A 16,402-nucleotide genomic window follows, 5' to 3' on the forward strand; every position below is an offset into this window, starting at 1 on the left:
GCATTGTTTTGAAGACGAAATGAGCTCATCCGTATCAACCCTTGGGCAAATTGCCTGGTGCCGAGCTAATTCTTTTAAGGGATGATACTGGCTTCAAAGACTTTAAATTGGTATTTGTTGAGCGTATACCAGGAGCCTGAGCTAACTTGAACAGTGCATAAAAAATTCAAGACTTGGCCCTAGGCTTCCCCTCAAAGCTGGTTGGGGACACAGCACATGAAGCAGCTCAGTCACCACACAAAGTGTTATATGACCGAGGGCTGACCGTGTGGGGCACACAAACCCCCAACAGGAGTTAAGGGAAGGAGGAGACCAGCTGGGCTATCCAGCCTCCTTCCTGCCTGGACAGAATTCCTTCCCCGGCTGGCTCACCTCATTGCCTCCTCCAGAGCCTCACCATCACCCCCACACTGGGGCCCCACATGCCTCCTGTCCCAGAATCTCTTGGGACATGGAGAATTACACACCCCGAGATGGCGCAGGCCTGGAGAGCCTGCAAGGCGATAGTGGGGTGCAGGGGGCTGGAGAGGAGGTCTGGCTGGGAGGCAGGGGAGGGGCTGCTCCAGCTGTGAGGTCTCACCACCAAGGCGTGGAGCCCAGCCACGCAACAGTCTTGGGCTTAGCGTCAAGACCCAGAAATGGGCCACCCCAACACGTGGGCAGAGAAGAGGGCTGGCACTCAGGGAGGTCTGGCAGGGAGCTGTGTCCCCTAGAAGAAGGGCCCCCCTCCCACCATGTTTGGGGGCAGGGCAGGGAGCCAGACCTCGGGAGGGGACTGGTAAGAGAAAGGAGACCCCGGTCCTTGGAAAGCTGTGAGCGTAAGAAATGGGCGAAGTCCAGTTGTCAGAACCGAGACGCTTGACAGATCCTGGCAGGGAAAAGAGCAATAACTGGGAAATGGAGACCAGTTAAAAGGACAGACAGATGGGATGGAGGTAAAGGCTCAGAATCAAGGCAGGCATCATTTTTTTACACTTAATCCTCACTGAGGATATTTTTCCCCCACTGATTTTTAGAGACGGTGGAAGGGAGGGAGAGGGGGGAGAGAGAGAGAGAGAGAGAGAGAGAGAGAGAGAGAGAGAGAGAGAGAGAGAGAGAGAGAGAGAAATATCAATGTGAGAGAGACACATCAATTGGTTGCCTCCTGCAAGCACCTCAACCGGGCCCAGAGATCAAACCTGCAACCCAAGTATGTGCCCTTAACCGGGAATTGAACCGATGACCCTTCGGTGCCCAGGTCAACGCTCTAACCACTGGGACACATCAAGAAAATTCTCTTCTTGAGGCCCATATCCCTAAATATGGAAATTGTGAAGTTAAGACTGAAAAACCCCTTGGTTTTCCTATGCTAGGTTTATTGCTTATCTTTTTATTATTATTAATATGATTTTTCCTTCTTTCCAGAGATAGACTACTGTGCCTCACCGAATCATGGATGCCAGCACGAGTGTGTTAACACGGATGATTCCTATTCCTGCCGCTGCCTAAAAGGCTTTACCCTGAACCCAGATCAGAAAACCTGCAGAAGTAAGTGCCTGGGTGTTGGCAAAGGGCTCGTTCCGCTCAAAGCTCCACAAGTTTCCTTTTCCTGGCAGATCTCAAGCAAGACACGCGCAGCATTTATGTCTCCCGTTACTAGCTGGCCCTTTCTTTTACCGTTGTCTCGTGATCCTGTGATGGGATGGCTTTTGGGAGATTGAAGAGACCGGTATGCCCATTGGGTTCATTTAGCAATGTCAAGCCCAAGCTGAAGCTCTCGCCTGCCTAAAGTGGGGGTGCACTCTCCCTCCTTCTTACCCCCACAACATGTATGGGGGACTTTGGGAAAGAAACGACTGGACCCCGAGACAGGAGGTAACAGGAGCTGGTTTCTCCCAGTCCTACAAGGGAAGACACTTGGTAGCTGCTAAGAGGGGGCAATGGCAGCTCTATCCCCTTGGAGATGAAGGAAGGAAAAAAATAAGAGTCCGGCAGCCCGTCCCATTCAGGGGTCCATGGCGGCAGCAGGATGATACTAAGGATGTGCTGAGTGACTCAACTGCCTGTTAGCTGGCACTTCAAAGGCCTGCCGGGGATCTCAGGCATGGACCCCCACGGGGGATCTCTTCAAATCAGACTAGACTGTTCCTGAGGGACCACTAGACTGGAAATTCCGCAGGGACAGAGATTCTACCCTTTTCTCATTCTTGAATCCTCAACAACTCGAAGTTTTGGCCCATGGAGGTCTGACACAGTTTATTGAGTGAATGAATGAGTCCATGGGTCTCTCTGAGATTTGTCATCCTGGAGAAATTGCAACCATTATTTGAGTGGCTCAATCTTGTTGGAAAGGTGGCCTTTTTAAGGCATGCAAGTTGTGAATGTTTTCAAAAAGTGCCTTTAGCGTCAGTCCACACTTAGACACACGGAATAGTTTGAGTCCTCCTGACAGTGTGGTACACAGAACGCTCGGGAACTCCCTGCAGGGGTGTATAGTCCCCTGTGTTCCTTCACCCACCTGTTCCTGGTGGTGTGTACAGCAGTGCCACATCACAGGACTGAGCGTTCCAAGGTTTGACCGCGGATCTCTTTTGAAAAGCACTGGTGACTATCTCACTAAACCCAGATACGCCACATCCTGCTTGTAGCCTATATCCGCTTACACACTCACTCTGATGAGCGTTAAACCTTGTACGCTGGCAGGTGGTTTGCAGAGCCCATACTTTGAAACTGAGGCCCTCTCATGGAAGATAATTCCCATTGCCCTGCCAGGATGCAAACCCTGGAGACACTCAAGCATTCAATGGGAATATTAACTGAGAACATACAGAATGTAAAAAGAATCGGACGGAATGTTTTCCATTAGACCACACATGCACACAATGTGTTAGAGGACCAAGTTTTCTGGCCTGGCCACTCTCCTCTGCTATTCACACCTTTTTTTTTTTTTTTTTTTAGGGGTAAATGTGTCCATGGCTGACTACGCCCAGGGAAAAATCTCTTGCAGGTGGACTCATATTTGTGGACCCAAAGCTCTTATGTGGGGGATAATTAGATCTGGTTCCACTCAGGCACTCATTGTGTGCCTGCAAGCTTCTTCATGTTACTAACGGAGGGGAGAGGGAAGAAGTCAGGCATGGGGGTCCGTGGAGGGCATCTGCTTGAAGCTCTGCATCTCCTACCAGTCATCTGAGGTTCCTCCACCCGCCACTCCCTCCACATCTGCCTGGAGAGGCACTAGGAATAAGAGTAGGGCCCAAGGCAGTGCACGCATCATTATCAAGAGAGGAGGGAGGCCAAGGACAAAGGGGTGAGAGGAAGTGGCCATCCAGGAGTAGTGTGACCACCAAAAATTGGGCCACAGATGGGCCTGTTTGCGTGCTTTGGCCCAGTCCAGAGTCCCTGATGCTCATTAACGTAGCGATTATAGTTCCATTTCCTCTTTAGCCAGGTGCCCTACTTTTTCATCCAAGAGAAATGGAACTTGTTCCTAAAGTCGATGTCCTCATCAGCCCTTCTCCGAACATCCTGCCTCATCGCTGCATTTTCAAGTGTCTTTGCTGCAGACCCAGCCCTCGGCTTCCGAGGTCAGCCTTTCAGAGCTGCCCCGGACTAATGTCCGTTGTGGCATCCAGCTGTTCACGGAAGCGAGCACTCACTGTCTCTCCGGAGCATGACGTGCAAGAGGGAAGCAAAGAAATTGGCTTTTAAATCTGGAGTTTGTTAGTAGGAGTCTGAGGATCTCAAGGGCATTACAAATCTTGAGCTAAGGGTACAGCCATTTACATTTAATAGGCGGATAATGGATGTGGGATATTTTCAAATTTAATAAGAAATCTATTTTTCAAAGGAATTTGATGTCATCCAATTAAACTGTGGGGGGAAATGTTCCAGCAGAATCCTCCTGAAGAAAAGACGCTTGGCCAGAACTCATTCTTCTTCCTCATCTGGGCACAATTTCTTTTTCTGTAAAGTGCTGTCAACGATTTAAGGCATAAATTATTAAGGCAGCCGTGCAAAGCACTGACTCCAGGACTGGCCTGGCTGTCTAGCTGGGGCCTGGGGTGGAACCGGATGTGGGTGTGACCCATGTGCTCCGGGGTTGCTGGTGCTGGTACCACCACTGGTGCGCCCTGTCGCTGGAGACCTGAGGTGGGGTCCACATCTGGACTGAGCTGGGAGGTGTGAGGGCTGGTCTTGGCAGTGTCATGCATCCTGGCCGTGTGGCCTGGGACAAACTGCTTTACTTTTCAGTACCTGGATTTCCGAGACCAGTGGTCGGCAAACTCATTAGTCAACAGAGCCAAATATCAACAGTACAATGATTGAAATTTCTTTTGAGAGCCAAATTTTTTAAACTTAAACTTCTTCTAACACTACTTCTTCAAAATACACTCGTCCAGGCCGTGGTATTTTGTGGAAGAGCCACACTCAAGGGGCCAAAGAGCCGCATGTGGCTCGCAAGCCGTGGTTTGCCGACCACTGTCCTAGACCAAAGGACTATGACTTCCTGCTTTAACATTTTGTAGCCTAATCTTTTCAAAACTACCTGTGCCACTCAGATGGCCTTATAATTCCTTTTCTAGGGTCACTGATCTTTCATGTTTTTATGTCTTCCCTCTCAGTGAGGTCTCCAACTCATCAGCGCTGTTTAATTTGTTATCTGATAGTTTTGCCTCACAGCGGCTTACTGGACATTCTGAGCTTTGCCAGATAAAGCTACACCCTAGCTTGGCCCACTTGTAGCAATTCCCAATTAGTGATGAGACTGAGCCAGATACAAGGTGCATAGTAGCCACTCAATAAAAACCGATTGAATGAGTAAATAAGCAAATGAATATTTAAGTAACACACATGTGAAGAAATATGATCTAGGTGTGTAAAAAAGGTAGAGATCTACGGTTAAACCTCTGCTATAAGCAACCACTTGGAGAAGTTATTTTTGAATTGCTTTTTGCCAAATAACTGAGTGATAACCTCTTCAAGAATCTAGATGTTTTTTTGGTTTATCAACAGGGTGGGGCAATTGCTTCTGCCTGGGGGCTACTTGTTATTCTCAGTCTCTTATTGGGCCTTAGAAATTCTGAACCTTGGGGCAAGGTGCTTTCCAATAGGGTCAACTGTCTTCCCCCCAGCAAAGCCATCTGTATAGCTTGTGGAACTCAGAGTCTGTGAAAGAAGCAGATATTGAAGCATCTCCCTCCTTCTCTCTCTCTCTCTCTCTCACACACACACACACACACACACACACACACACACACACACGTGCTATGTGACCATTGTGATGAATGCTATGAAAGAGAGAGGTCCCATAGAAAGAACTAACCTCATCAGGGAGGTTTCGCCAAAGGTGTCTCTGAAGGACTGATGTTTTCTGACTGTGCAGGAAGATAGAGGTTAACGAGCCCAGTGAGGAGACGCTGAAGCAAGAGGCTGACTGATGGGTGTTCTGCCTTCAGATTGTTATGTCAGCCTCCTCAAATCCTTTCTGGGCAGAGAGACTATAAATAAAAATAAATGTGTGTTTTCTCAGTTCCTTACTTCCTGGTTTCAGGTCTTCCCCTGTATCAGTTAGGGCGCTTGTGGTCATGCAGAACAGGAAATCCAACTAATGGTGTCTGAAGCCAGTTCAGGACATTTACTTTTCACCTAATAGATCCAGAGGCGGTCCACCCCAGGGCTGCCTCAGTGACTCAGGGTGTTATCAAGAACCCAGACTCTTGCCCTAGCTGGTTTGGCTCAGTGGATAGAGCGTCGGCCTGCAGACTAAAGGGTCCTGGGTTTGATTCCGGTCAAGGGCACATGCCTGGATTGTGGGCTCGATTCCCAGTAAGGGGTGTGCAGGAGGCAGCCAATCAATGATTTTCTTTTTTTTTTTTTTTTTAAATATTTTATTGATTTTTTTACAGAGAGGAAGGAAGAGGGATAGAGAGTTAGAAACATCGATGAGAGAGAAACATCAATCAGCTGCCTCTTGCACACCTCCTACTGGGGATGTGCCCGCAACCAAGTTACGTGCCCTTGACCGGAATCGAACCTGGGACCTTTCAGTCCGCAGGCTGACGCTCTATCCACTGAGCCAAACCGGTTTTGGCCAATCAATGATTTTCTATCATTGATGTTTCTATCTCTTTCTCCCTCTCCCTTCCTCTCTGAAATCAATAAAATATATATTAAAAATAAAAAAGAACCCGGGCTCTTCCTGTCCCTGTACTCTGCTGAAACATGTAGACTTTGCATCTTCACACTTGTCACTTCATGGCTATGACAGCTACTGCCATTCCGGGCATCATGACCTCACACTACTAGATCCAAAGACAGGAAGCAGAGTAGAAAAAAGCATTTCTCTTTATACATCTTTGTCTTTTCAGGAAGGAAAATTTTTCCCAGGGGCGCCCAATAAACTTCTCCTTATGTCTCATTGGCTGGAACTAGGGCATATTCCTACCCCTAGACCAATCACTGACAAAGGAGAACATGGTTGCTGGGCTGGCTTAGACCAGCCATGATTCATGAGGACCAGGGTTCTAAGTCCCAAGAAAACAGGGGAATGGTTGTTGGCAAGGCAACCAGCAGTGTCTGTCACGTCCCCAGAGAAAAGAACAATGCAGTTAAACTGACCCAGCCCAGCCCCTGAGGTTGGGGGTGACCTTTCCCCACAACATAAATCTCATAAAAGCCCTCCACAAACTCATTTGATTCCCTTTCACTATTCTCCATCTCTCCCATGACCGACTCTGTGTGGTTTTAGCATTTTCTACCAGGAAATGAAACTGCTAAGTAGATTGAACGGGGTGAATGTCATTCTAGGACAGTGGTCGGCAAACCGCGGCTCGCGAGCCACATGCGGCTCTTTGGCCCCTTGAGTGTGGCTCTTCCACAAAATACCATGGCCTGGGCAAGTCTATTTTGAAGAAGTGGCGTTCGAAGAAGTGTAAGTTTAAAAAATTTGGCTCTCAAAAGAAATTTCAATCGTACTGTTGATATTTGGCTCTGTTGGCTAATGAGTTTGCCAACCACTGCTCTAGGACAAAATTGCAATATGGGCGGCGGCATCCGAGACGTCTCTTCTCCAGGTGCTTGATAGGGATGCTGTCCTGGTCTCACTCAGAGCGACGGTGAGCGTGTGGCTCCTTCGTGATGAAACTGCCACGTCCTGCCTCTGCTAAGTAGCTGGGTGTCTTGCAAGATGAGCTTTTGTTTACTCTGCTTCGTGCTGTGCAAGGTCACTGTCAAATGCACTGTGGATGGCAGCTCCCTCCATGCTTTGGAGCCCTAGTGATCAGGTTAATTGGAAGAAGAGACTACTGGGTTTTCCCAGCTTTCTTGGAAGGTTCTAGGCTGGGGACTGTGGCCCTCAACCCATTTTTCAGCTCTTCGGCCATCCAAGGGGAAGACCCATGCTGGAGAGACCACTCAGGTACCAGGTTCTCCTTCAGACAAGCTCTGGAGAGCAGAGCGGTGTTTCCTGTGTCCCACGGAGCACCTCATTTCCGGAATAGATCCTGCGAGGGGCTGACCTCACAGCCCTGGGACAGCCCAGAGCCTGACGCAGGATCTGCCTTTTCTCCAGGGATCAACTACTGTGCGCTGAAGAAGCCGGGCTGTGAGCATGAGTGTGTCAACACAGAGGAGGGTTACTACTGCCGCTGCCACCGGGGCTACAACCTGGACCCCAACGGCAAGACCTGCAGCCGTAAGTGTGCCAGGGCGGGGATGCTGACTGGCGGGAAGGGGCCACGCCAGGCCCCTGGGCTCACCAGCAGCCAACAGCTTCTGGAGTTCCTGGGTGTCCCGTGGGCCTGATGATCTGACGGACGTAACCTTCCTTGCCTCAGTTTCATCATCCATAAAACGGGACTGCCAAGCTCCTAGATTGCCTTGTGAGGATTAAAAGAGTCAATACGTATAAAACACTTAGAGAAGTGCTGCTAGACATGTCATAAGCACTCAATAAATATTAGTTAATGTTATTATTTGCTGCTAAGAGCACCGATTAAGTCAGACTGTCCTGAAGCCAAGTCCACGCTCTCCCGAACACTGGACATGTGGCCCAGGGCACAAGGAAAACACACGGTTACAGATAACAGTTCATGATTATCACGGAGCCTGGGGGAGGGACGGGTGCCGGCCCCCGCGTGGGACCAGCAGCCGAGGCACAGAGCTCGGGGGCTACCACAGAGCTCATCTGAGGGCGGAGCTGGGAAACATGGGAGTTTTTGGGAAGCCTTTTCTCAATGTCCTTGTGTAAGAAGCACAACAAAGCTCCATTTGGTGATGTAAACGCACGGAAACTTGCCGGCTTTGCCAGCTGGACGGCTCCGGCCTTCTTTATGAGGCCCAGTCCGCGTGGTCCAGGCCAGCAGGGGTGGGGGCGCCGGAGCCCCGCGGGAGAGGCCTGTGGCTGGTGGGAACCCCAGCTGGGAGAAGGGCTTGGTGGCACGGCCCGAACAGAAGGGGCCCTTTGTGTGGCTTTCCACCCCGCGAGCCACACATCTGTTCCCGCTTCGGGGACAGAGATGGGCTGTGAGCAAGAACAGAGCAGCTGTTCAGCTTTTGGACCTGAAGCTGCCGGGAGGGGAAGCCTCACAGATGAAGCATTGGGTCCAGGGCAGTCCTCGGGGAACCTGCGCCCTTCAGCCTTCAGGGAGGACAGAGTGCCTCGAGGAGGCTGTCTGGGGATGGATCTCACAGGCCAAGGAACTTTGGGAGCAGAAAGCTGGCCCTGCCATGCGTGTGCCTCTTGGTCTCTGAGCCTCCGCAGCAGGAGTGGGGAGCAGGAGGTCTTCCATCGACAGGGAGACGCCCTGGTGAGGACGGTTGGCATAGATGCTGCCTTCTTCCAGGGGTGTGGGGTCTGCCAGCTGACAAGGCCTGGCAGATATCCCAGGGCAGGCCGGGCGTGACCTAGCTGAGCCCACCTTGAGCCCCACGGGCCGTGGCCTGCCTCTCCCTCCCAGCATTCCATGGGGGACCTAGAAGAGCTCAGAGGAGAGGCCAGAAGAGATTGGGCTGTTTTTCCTCTCTGGGATCTAATAAGAAGGACCACCTAGTCAGCTTCAAGAAAGTATAAGGCAACCCATTTCTTCCTCAGAGTCCCCTGAGGAAGCCACGGTATTCCACTCCCCTGGAGGGCTTTGGGTGCCCCAGGCCCTGGTGACAACAGCCCTTATGGGCCTCACTCTGGGCCGGCACTGCTGTGAGCATTTCCCAGGTATTCACTCACTGTATCCTACCATAGCCTTAGGAGGTATCGACATTCTTACCCCTGTCTAAAGATGGAGAAACTGTGGCTCAGAAAGAGTACGTAACTTTGTTGGGGTCCCATGACTGGTAAATGGTGGAACAAGGATGTGAATACAGGCCTCTGGCTCCTGAGATCCTGCAGAAGTTTGCAGGAGGCACATCCACCCGTGGAATGTTCCAGAAGCATCAGTCCCAGGCCCTGTGGGAGTCAAACAGGTCCATTTGCTGGCCCTGCACCAGGCCTCCAGCGTCCTCCAGTCTCTGGGTTTGCATTTTCTCCATCAAGGAAATCGGGAGGCAGCCTGCAGGGCTGTCTGTGGGAGCCGGTCACCCCAGCTGCGTCCAGGGCCTTTGGTGCTCACTGCCCGGCGGGCCAGCTGTGCAGGGCGAGGGTACCAGCTATGCAGCGAGGGGTGAGGGGGGGCAGCAGCAGCAGCCACACCTGCAGGCCCGGCTTTGGTTTGTTTTCTGAATCTGGGTGTCCTGGTTGGCGGTGGGGAACCTTTTCCTTCTTCAGATAGAAATGTAACCAGACCATTAACCTACTCAGTGCTGCTTAGTAATAATAATAAGCATTCAGGCAGCGGCGCGTGCGGGTCAGCTGCTGCTCTGCGGGCCTCACCTGTGTCGGCTCCTCTAAGAGCAGCCCCGCCATCCCATTGCTCAGCCCTGGGCACCGGCCCCGCGCCCAGGGCTAGGACATGGAGGCCGGGATTGGATCCGCAGTAGTCGATGCCAGACCCTCACTCATGCCTGGGCCCTGCCCTGTCCACTGTGTGGCTCTGGGCCGCAGCGTGACCTTTGTGACCTTCGAGCCTCGCTTTCCTCCCGGGTGAGCCGGGGCTGCACCTGCCCCAGCATGGCCCTGGGGTCTCAGCTGGTGGTGCAGGGCCGCCGGCACTCCCTGCCCAGGAGTGGTACCTGCTTCTGCTCTTCAAAGAAATGGGAAGAGAATCAAACCAACAAACAGCAAGGCGGGACCTTCTAGAGGCCGCCGCTGGGGCGGAGTAAATGAAATGGCCCCGGGGCTCCCCGCGAGGCGGTCTCGCTGTTCCCCGTGTGCCCGCAGGGGTGGACCACTGCGCGGAGCAGGACCACGGCTGCGAGCAGCTGTGTCTGAACACGGACACGTCCTTCGTGTGCCAGTGCTCGGAGGGCTTCCTCATCAACGAGGACCTCAAGACCTGCTCGCGTGAGTCCCCGCCTCCCTGAGGGCCGAGGCGTGCAGTGCGAGTGACAGTGTGAGGACTACAGGGGTGGGGGGTGGGGGGTGGGGGGTGGGGGGCAGCACCTTTCCTCCGCCCTTGGCTCAGGGGGATCAGTGCCCTCCGGGGACCGCCCACCTGGGCGGCCCACCTGACACCCCGCTGCCTGCGGGCCCCACAGGGGCTGACTACTGCTTGCTGAGCGACCACGGGTGCGAGTACTCCTGCGTCAACACGGACCGATCCTTCGCCTGTCAGTGCCCCGAGGGCCACGCGCTCCGCAGTGACGGGAAGACCTGTGCCAGTGAGTGTCCCCGAGGCCCGGCGGGCCTGGGCTGGGGGGTCCCTGGGGGGTGGGCGAGGTGCGCTGTGGGACAGGCAGTGCCAGGTGGGTTTCCCGGGCAGTCAGGGTGCGGAGAGCCTCTCAGCACCGGGAGCCTGGTGCTGCTCCCCGTCCCCCAGCTTCCTTTTCCAGCCCAGTAGATGGCTTTGCCCATGTCCACAGTTGCAGGCCCTTTGAGGCTGGGCAGGGCCCTATTTCTTAGCTCTCACTTCTCGACCCCGCAATCTGGCTGCAAAGGTAGCCAGCCCAGGTGGGTGGCACCAGAATAATAATACCGTGGACCCCTGGCTGGCTGCTGACCTTCTGCTGGGCACTGTGCTACACTCCGGCATTCCCCGTCCCTGCATCCCGGGAAGCCCATCCTGCCTGTGGAGCCGCAGCCCAGATTAAGTCAGGAGCCTGAGGTTGCCAGTGGTTAGCAGTGGGTTCAAACTGGTCTGTGTGAGTCCAGAGTCAGTTCTGGGAGAAGGGGAGGCTCCGGAGAAACCATCCCTCCCGCCGCCGCCAGGGTCTGGCTTCAGGCGGTGAGGCTGGCAGTGAAGTTTCCTGGGTACATACTCCTTGCAGCTGGTCCCAGCGTCAGCTTCCATTAATTTTAAGAAAAGAAAAGCTCCCAGACCTTTCTCTCAAAAACATGCTGTTTTCTGCCCTGCAATCCCATTTCCAAGATGAAAACGGAAAACGGTCATTTTGAGAGAAGGGATCAGAAACGGAGGCATTTACCTGCCCCATCCTGCTGGGCGTTCTGGTTACAGGATCAAGTGTCCGGGCCCCTGATGCAGTTGTGGCCGCAACCTGGTTTATCCACCTTTGTATTCGGTACTCTCACCTGGGCAGGTGAGCCGACTGCCTGGCGGGGTGTGCCCTGAGTGTGCGGCCTGGGAGAAATGTGTCCCTAGTTGGAGCCAGATTCTGAGTCTTGGCAAATGGGTTCCCCATCTTAGAGCTTGCCTGTGGCTGCCTGCCCAGCGGCCTCCTGGGCTGCTCCAGCCGGCATGGAGGGTGCGGGCAGTGGGGGTGCAGAGAGCGTGGGTGTGTCGAATGGCATCGACCTCTGACAGCATGCCAAGGCCAGAGGCATGGCTCTTTATTGGTTTGTTTTAATTCCCCATCATCTTAGATGATTCATGCCCTTCCTGGGTCCTCCCTCTTACTGTGGTCACCAAGAACGGACGCCAAGAGGCTTGCAGGCCTTCTAAGAAATTCTCACGGTCCTTCCAAACCAGGGGTGGGCAAACTTTTTGACTCGAGGGCCACAATGGGTTCTTAAACTGGACCGGAGGGCCGGAACAAAAGCATGGATGGAGTGTTTGTGTGAACTAATATAAATTCAAAGTAAAGGAGCTGAGGGGAGAGCAAGAGAACCTGATAGAACAGCTGGATCCGACCCACGGGCTGTAGTTTGCCCATGGCTGTTCCAAACAAAGGCTGCCCCTTTTCCTTAAAATCGCCTGCCCCCTCTTCCTCCCTCCCTCCCCAGGTCCACACCTGGGTTAGGCCACTGACACTGAGAAATGTTGCCCATTTTCTCATTTAAAGTGTGTTTGTAACCAGTGGTACAGTGACACCGTTCATCTGAGTACATGCTCAACAGTGCAGTTAGAAGTGAGTTTTCACGTGTGTGTCGTGACTATATGAAAACAGGAGATCATCAGATGGGTTAGAATTGTCCTCAGGGAATGGTGGTTCCTAAGAGATGCATTTTCCCCACCAGCTGATACCTATGCGTCGAGCTGTTCCCCTGAATGAAGGCCCTCTGTCTGCCCAGGATGCTGCAGCCTGGCTGCCCTGTCCTGTAACGACGGGCTGTGTTTTCGGGGTTTCCACATCCTGCGGGTTGGGATGTACGTTTCCCAGCTCTGTGCCAGATGATGAAGGTCCTGCTGGTGTGACTGCACCATTTTGGAAAAACCAGCTGGCGGTCAGCCATGCCTGGCTCGGCAGATAAGGGTGTCCTTGGCCCTTCATAAGGCAGCTTTCACCTAGAGCTTTTGTAGCAGGGGGGCCCTAAAGAACCCTTCACTCACCTTCCAGAAGGTTCTCCGAAGCATAGGCTAATGGGCACTGTTACCCCCGCAGGCCCCGTGGGCTCTGCAACATCTGGAGTGAAGCCTTTCTCCCTTCCTCCTGCCCCGGGCCCTCCAGATGTGATTTCCCAGATTCTGCCCAGGGGCCTCCCTTGCTTTGGGGGGTTGATGCACATACTGGGGAGGGGATTGCAGCTGAGAGGCCTCCTTCCCTCCCTAGCCCCTGGAAAATTCCTTGAGATAGAACTTTCGCAAGGAATCCCAGCACAAGGAAAGACTCCACAGGCTAGAGGTACACGGAACACAGCCCACTGGCCCGCCAGCTCCCGGAGGGTGAGACCAGGTCTTACTTGGCCCACGGGAGATGCTCAGGACAGTTCAGTGAGGGAATGTCAGGGACCAGCTGCCTTTTCATCATGCAGAACCTGGCATGGGGCCCACTCCCTGCTCAGCATCCGTCAGTGGCTCTCCTCTGTCTCTCAAAATCCATGTCCAGTCCTACTCCTCGATTTGGCAATGTCTCAGCACCCCTTCCTCCACGCCCTGAGCCCATCCTAAGTCTTCCTTAATCCCTCTAGTTCTTCAGGTGGCTCTTCTCATAAAGGCACTGATGCCCCCGTGAGGGCTCCACCCTCATGACCTCACCTAAACCTAAGGAACTCCCAAAGGTTCTACCTCCAAATGACTATCACATTGGGGGAGGGGGATAGGACTTTAACACATGGATTGGAGGGGACATATGGTTTGGTGGAACAGAAGGAAGCTCGGGGATCTCCCCTTTCTTCTGTGGGAAACAACTCAGGTAGGAAACGGGCGCCTCCAGGCTGGCCTCGGGGTCAGTGGCAGAGTCAGGACTAGAACCCGGGTTACCTACTGTAGGGTCTCTTGCCCTGAGTGAGTGAGGTGATCTCTAAAAGTGTGGCTCAGCCCTAGCCTAGCTGGTTTGGCTCAGTGGATAGAGCGTCGGCCTGCAGACTGAGGGTCCCAGATTTGATTCCAGCCAAGGGCACATACTTCCGTTGCAGGTCCCCCTTCCTTCCATTCTTTCTAAAAATCAGTGGGAAACTATCTGGCTCGCTCACTCCATCAGGCTCTAGGTGAGGATACACACACACACACTTATACTCACTCACACACACACACACCACATCCCACACACCACACACACACACACACACACACCACACACCACACACACACACCACACACACACACCCCACACAGCACACACCACACACACACCACACACACCACAAACACACACACACCACACCACACACACACACCACACACACACACACACACACTCACACACACACACACTCACACACTCACTCACACACACACACACACACTCACACACACACTCTCACACACACACACACGCACACACACACACACCACACACACACACACACACCCCACACACCACACACACACACTCTCACACACACACACTCACACACACACACACTTACACTTACACACACACACACACACACACTCTCACACACACATGCACACACACTCACACACACCACACACACACACTCACACACACTCGCACACACGTGCACACACACGCACACACACGGTGAGGCTCAGTTCAGCCGCTGCTTGCTTTGGCTGAGCCAGCGCCGCTATGCAGTTGGCGAACATCTGGCCGCTCCCAGTCTCGTTACAGAAAAGGCAGGAAACAGTGACATTCTGTCTCTGGGCCTTGGTCACCCTCCGTGGCTGTCTCCCCCTGGGCTTGCGGTCGTTTTTAATGACCTCCTTCGCGGAGCCCCAGACCCAGGATTGCGTCTGTCATGGCCGCAGAGGTGCGAGTCCACGAGCACATGACCCCATGTTGCCGCACCACCGACGTCCGTGACTCACCAGATGTGGGGAGCACAGGCTGTGTCAGCACGCAGCGCTGCCGGAGGGGCCCTAAAAACCTGCACTGCGTCCTGAAACGTCTGGTCACCCTGACCCAGACTGCAGACCCCGTTCATGACGAGGGCTTACTGACATGCACGCTCCTACCTCCTCCGCGTGAGAGGTGAGGGTCCTGTGTTCGAGGGCGATGTTTCCTCCTGCCTGAGCGTCCTCTCCCCTCTTCCTTTCAGCAGTGATTCCCGGGCGAGGCTGCCCTCTCTCCCGTCTCTGGGTTGGAGTCTAGGTGCTTCCTTAAGCTGGGTCCGGCTGTCCTCCTCCTCCTCACACGTGTTGACCCTGTCCCTGCAGTGTGCTGGGCGTGTCGTGCTGAGTGTGGGCATCCCTGGGTGGATGCAGGTCCAGTTTCTGCCCTGACACAGTTTAAAGTTTCTCCGGGAAGAAGAAATTGAAGACATACTATCACCCATTCCGTGTGAGAAGAGTTGTGATGTGGAAAGAACAGTGCCACAGAGCATGTGATGGGTGGGGGGCGGGGAAGGGGGGGGGAGAGAAAGTCTCCTGAGAAAGATGTTTGGCCTGGCGCCTAGAGACCGATGGAGTGAGTGAGCAGAGGTGGAGGGTGTTACATGGACTAGATGTGTGTGTCCTCCCCAGATTCCTATGTTGGAATCCTAGCTGCCCAAGAGTGATGGGAATAAGAGCTGGGGCTTTGGGGTTATTAGGTCAAGAGTGTGGAGCCCTCGCGAATGGGATTTGGCTTTTAGGAAAGAGACCCCACAGAGCTCCCTGGTCCTGTCTGCATGTGAGGGACTTGGAAGGGGGCCCTCACCCAACTGTGGGCTCCCCGATCGCAGACTTCCAGCCTCCAGAACTGTGATCAACACGTTTGCCGTTGTAAGCCACCGTGTGTATAGTATGTTGTTACAGCACCGCCGCGGACCGAGACCGAGGGGGAGCTCTTCCCAGGCACAGGAAACAGCACACAGAAGCCCAGGTCCCGAGAGGGCACTGAGGATTGAGTGTGTTTTTTTGTTTGTTTTTTAATATATTTTATTGATATTTTACAGAGAGGAAGGGAGAGAGATAGAGTTAGAAACATCGATCAGCTGCCTCCTGCACACCTCCTACTAGGGATGTACCTGCAACCAAGGTACGTGCCCTTGACCGGAATCGAACCTGGGACCCTTCATTCCGCAGGCTGACGCTCTATCCACTGAGCCAAACAGGTTTCGGCTGAGGATTGAGTGTTGAGTGAGGAGGGAGACGTGAGAGATGAGCTTGGAGAAGCAGGTGGGACAGGTCACCTACAGCGCTTAGAGTTACAGTAAGCCATTTGGAGGCCTGGCGGTTTTTGTCTTCTGAGAATCCACCAGCCTGTGAGCAGACTGCTGACCTAGGGTGGCCGTTGGATGTGCATCTGGACCAGGGAACATGGAGGTGATAGATGTGTGAACTCATCACACCTCTGCCCCAGCACAGCTGGCACAGTTCACCTCCGCAGAGTCAGGGACCTGGGAGGGTCACTGCCCCGCTCTGCCATCATTTTCTCAACTCGGAAACGATGGCGTTGGGCCACTTCCTCTCCAAGGCCCCTTTCAGACCAAAATTAAGGGAGTGCCTGGCACCGGGTCAGTGCTCCGTAAATGCTTGCTGAATGAATGAACTCCTTGCTGGGGTGCCCACGGTTCTCCCTGGGCTAAGGCACCCCATCCTAGTGAGTC

The 16,402-nt window shown here is 53.5% G+C and overlaps 1 protein-coding gene across 4 annotated transcripts in view; it reads left to right on the forward strand.

The window, feature by feature from the left end:
* The window catches only part of MATN2 (matrilin 2), a gene marked incomplete at its 3' end in the record, with an annotated part of 124,469 nt that overhangs the window by 91,500 nt on the left and 16,567 nt on the right, over nucleotides 1–16,402 (forward strand). For 3 of the 4 annotated variants that reach the window (XM_080646582.1, XM_080646583.1, XM_080646585.1), the window contains exons 7-10: nucleotides 1,405–1,527; nucleotides 7,553–7,675; nucleotides 10,295–10,417; nucleotides 10,612–10,734. In XM_080646582.1, the coding sequence (XP_080502708.1) occupies nucleotides 1,405–1,527; nucleotides 7,553–7,675; nucleotides 10,295–10,417; nucleotides 10,612–10,734 (492 nt within the window). The remainder of the gene's footprint in view (nucleotides 1–1,404; nucleotides 1,528–7,552; nucleotides 7,676–10,294; nucleotides 10,418–10,611; nucleotides 10,735–16,402) is intronic. The other variant, XM_080646584.1, reaches the window with a different exon arrangement.

The sequence above is a fragment of the Plecotus auritus genome, assembly GCF_963455305.1.
Source record: "Plecotus auritus genome assembly, chromosome: 11".
In the NCBI taxonomy this organism is placed as follows: domain Eukaryota; kingdom Metazoa; phylum Chordata; class Mammalia; order Chiroptera; family Vespertilionidae; genus Plecotus; species Plecotus auritus.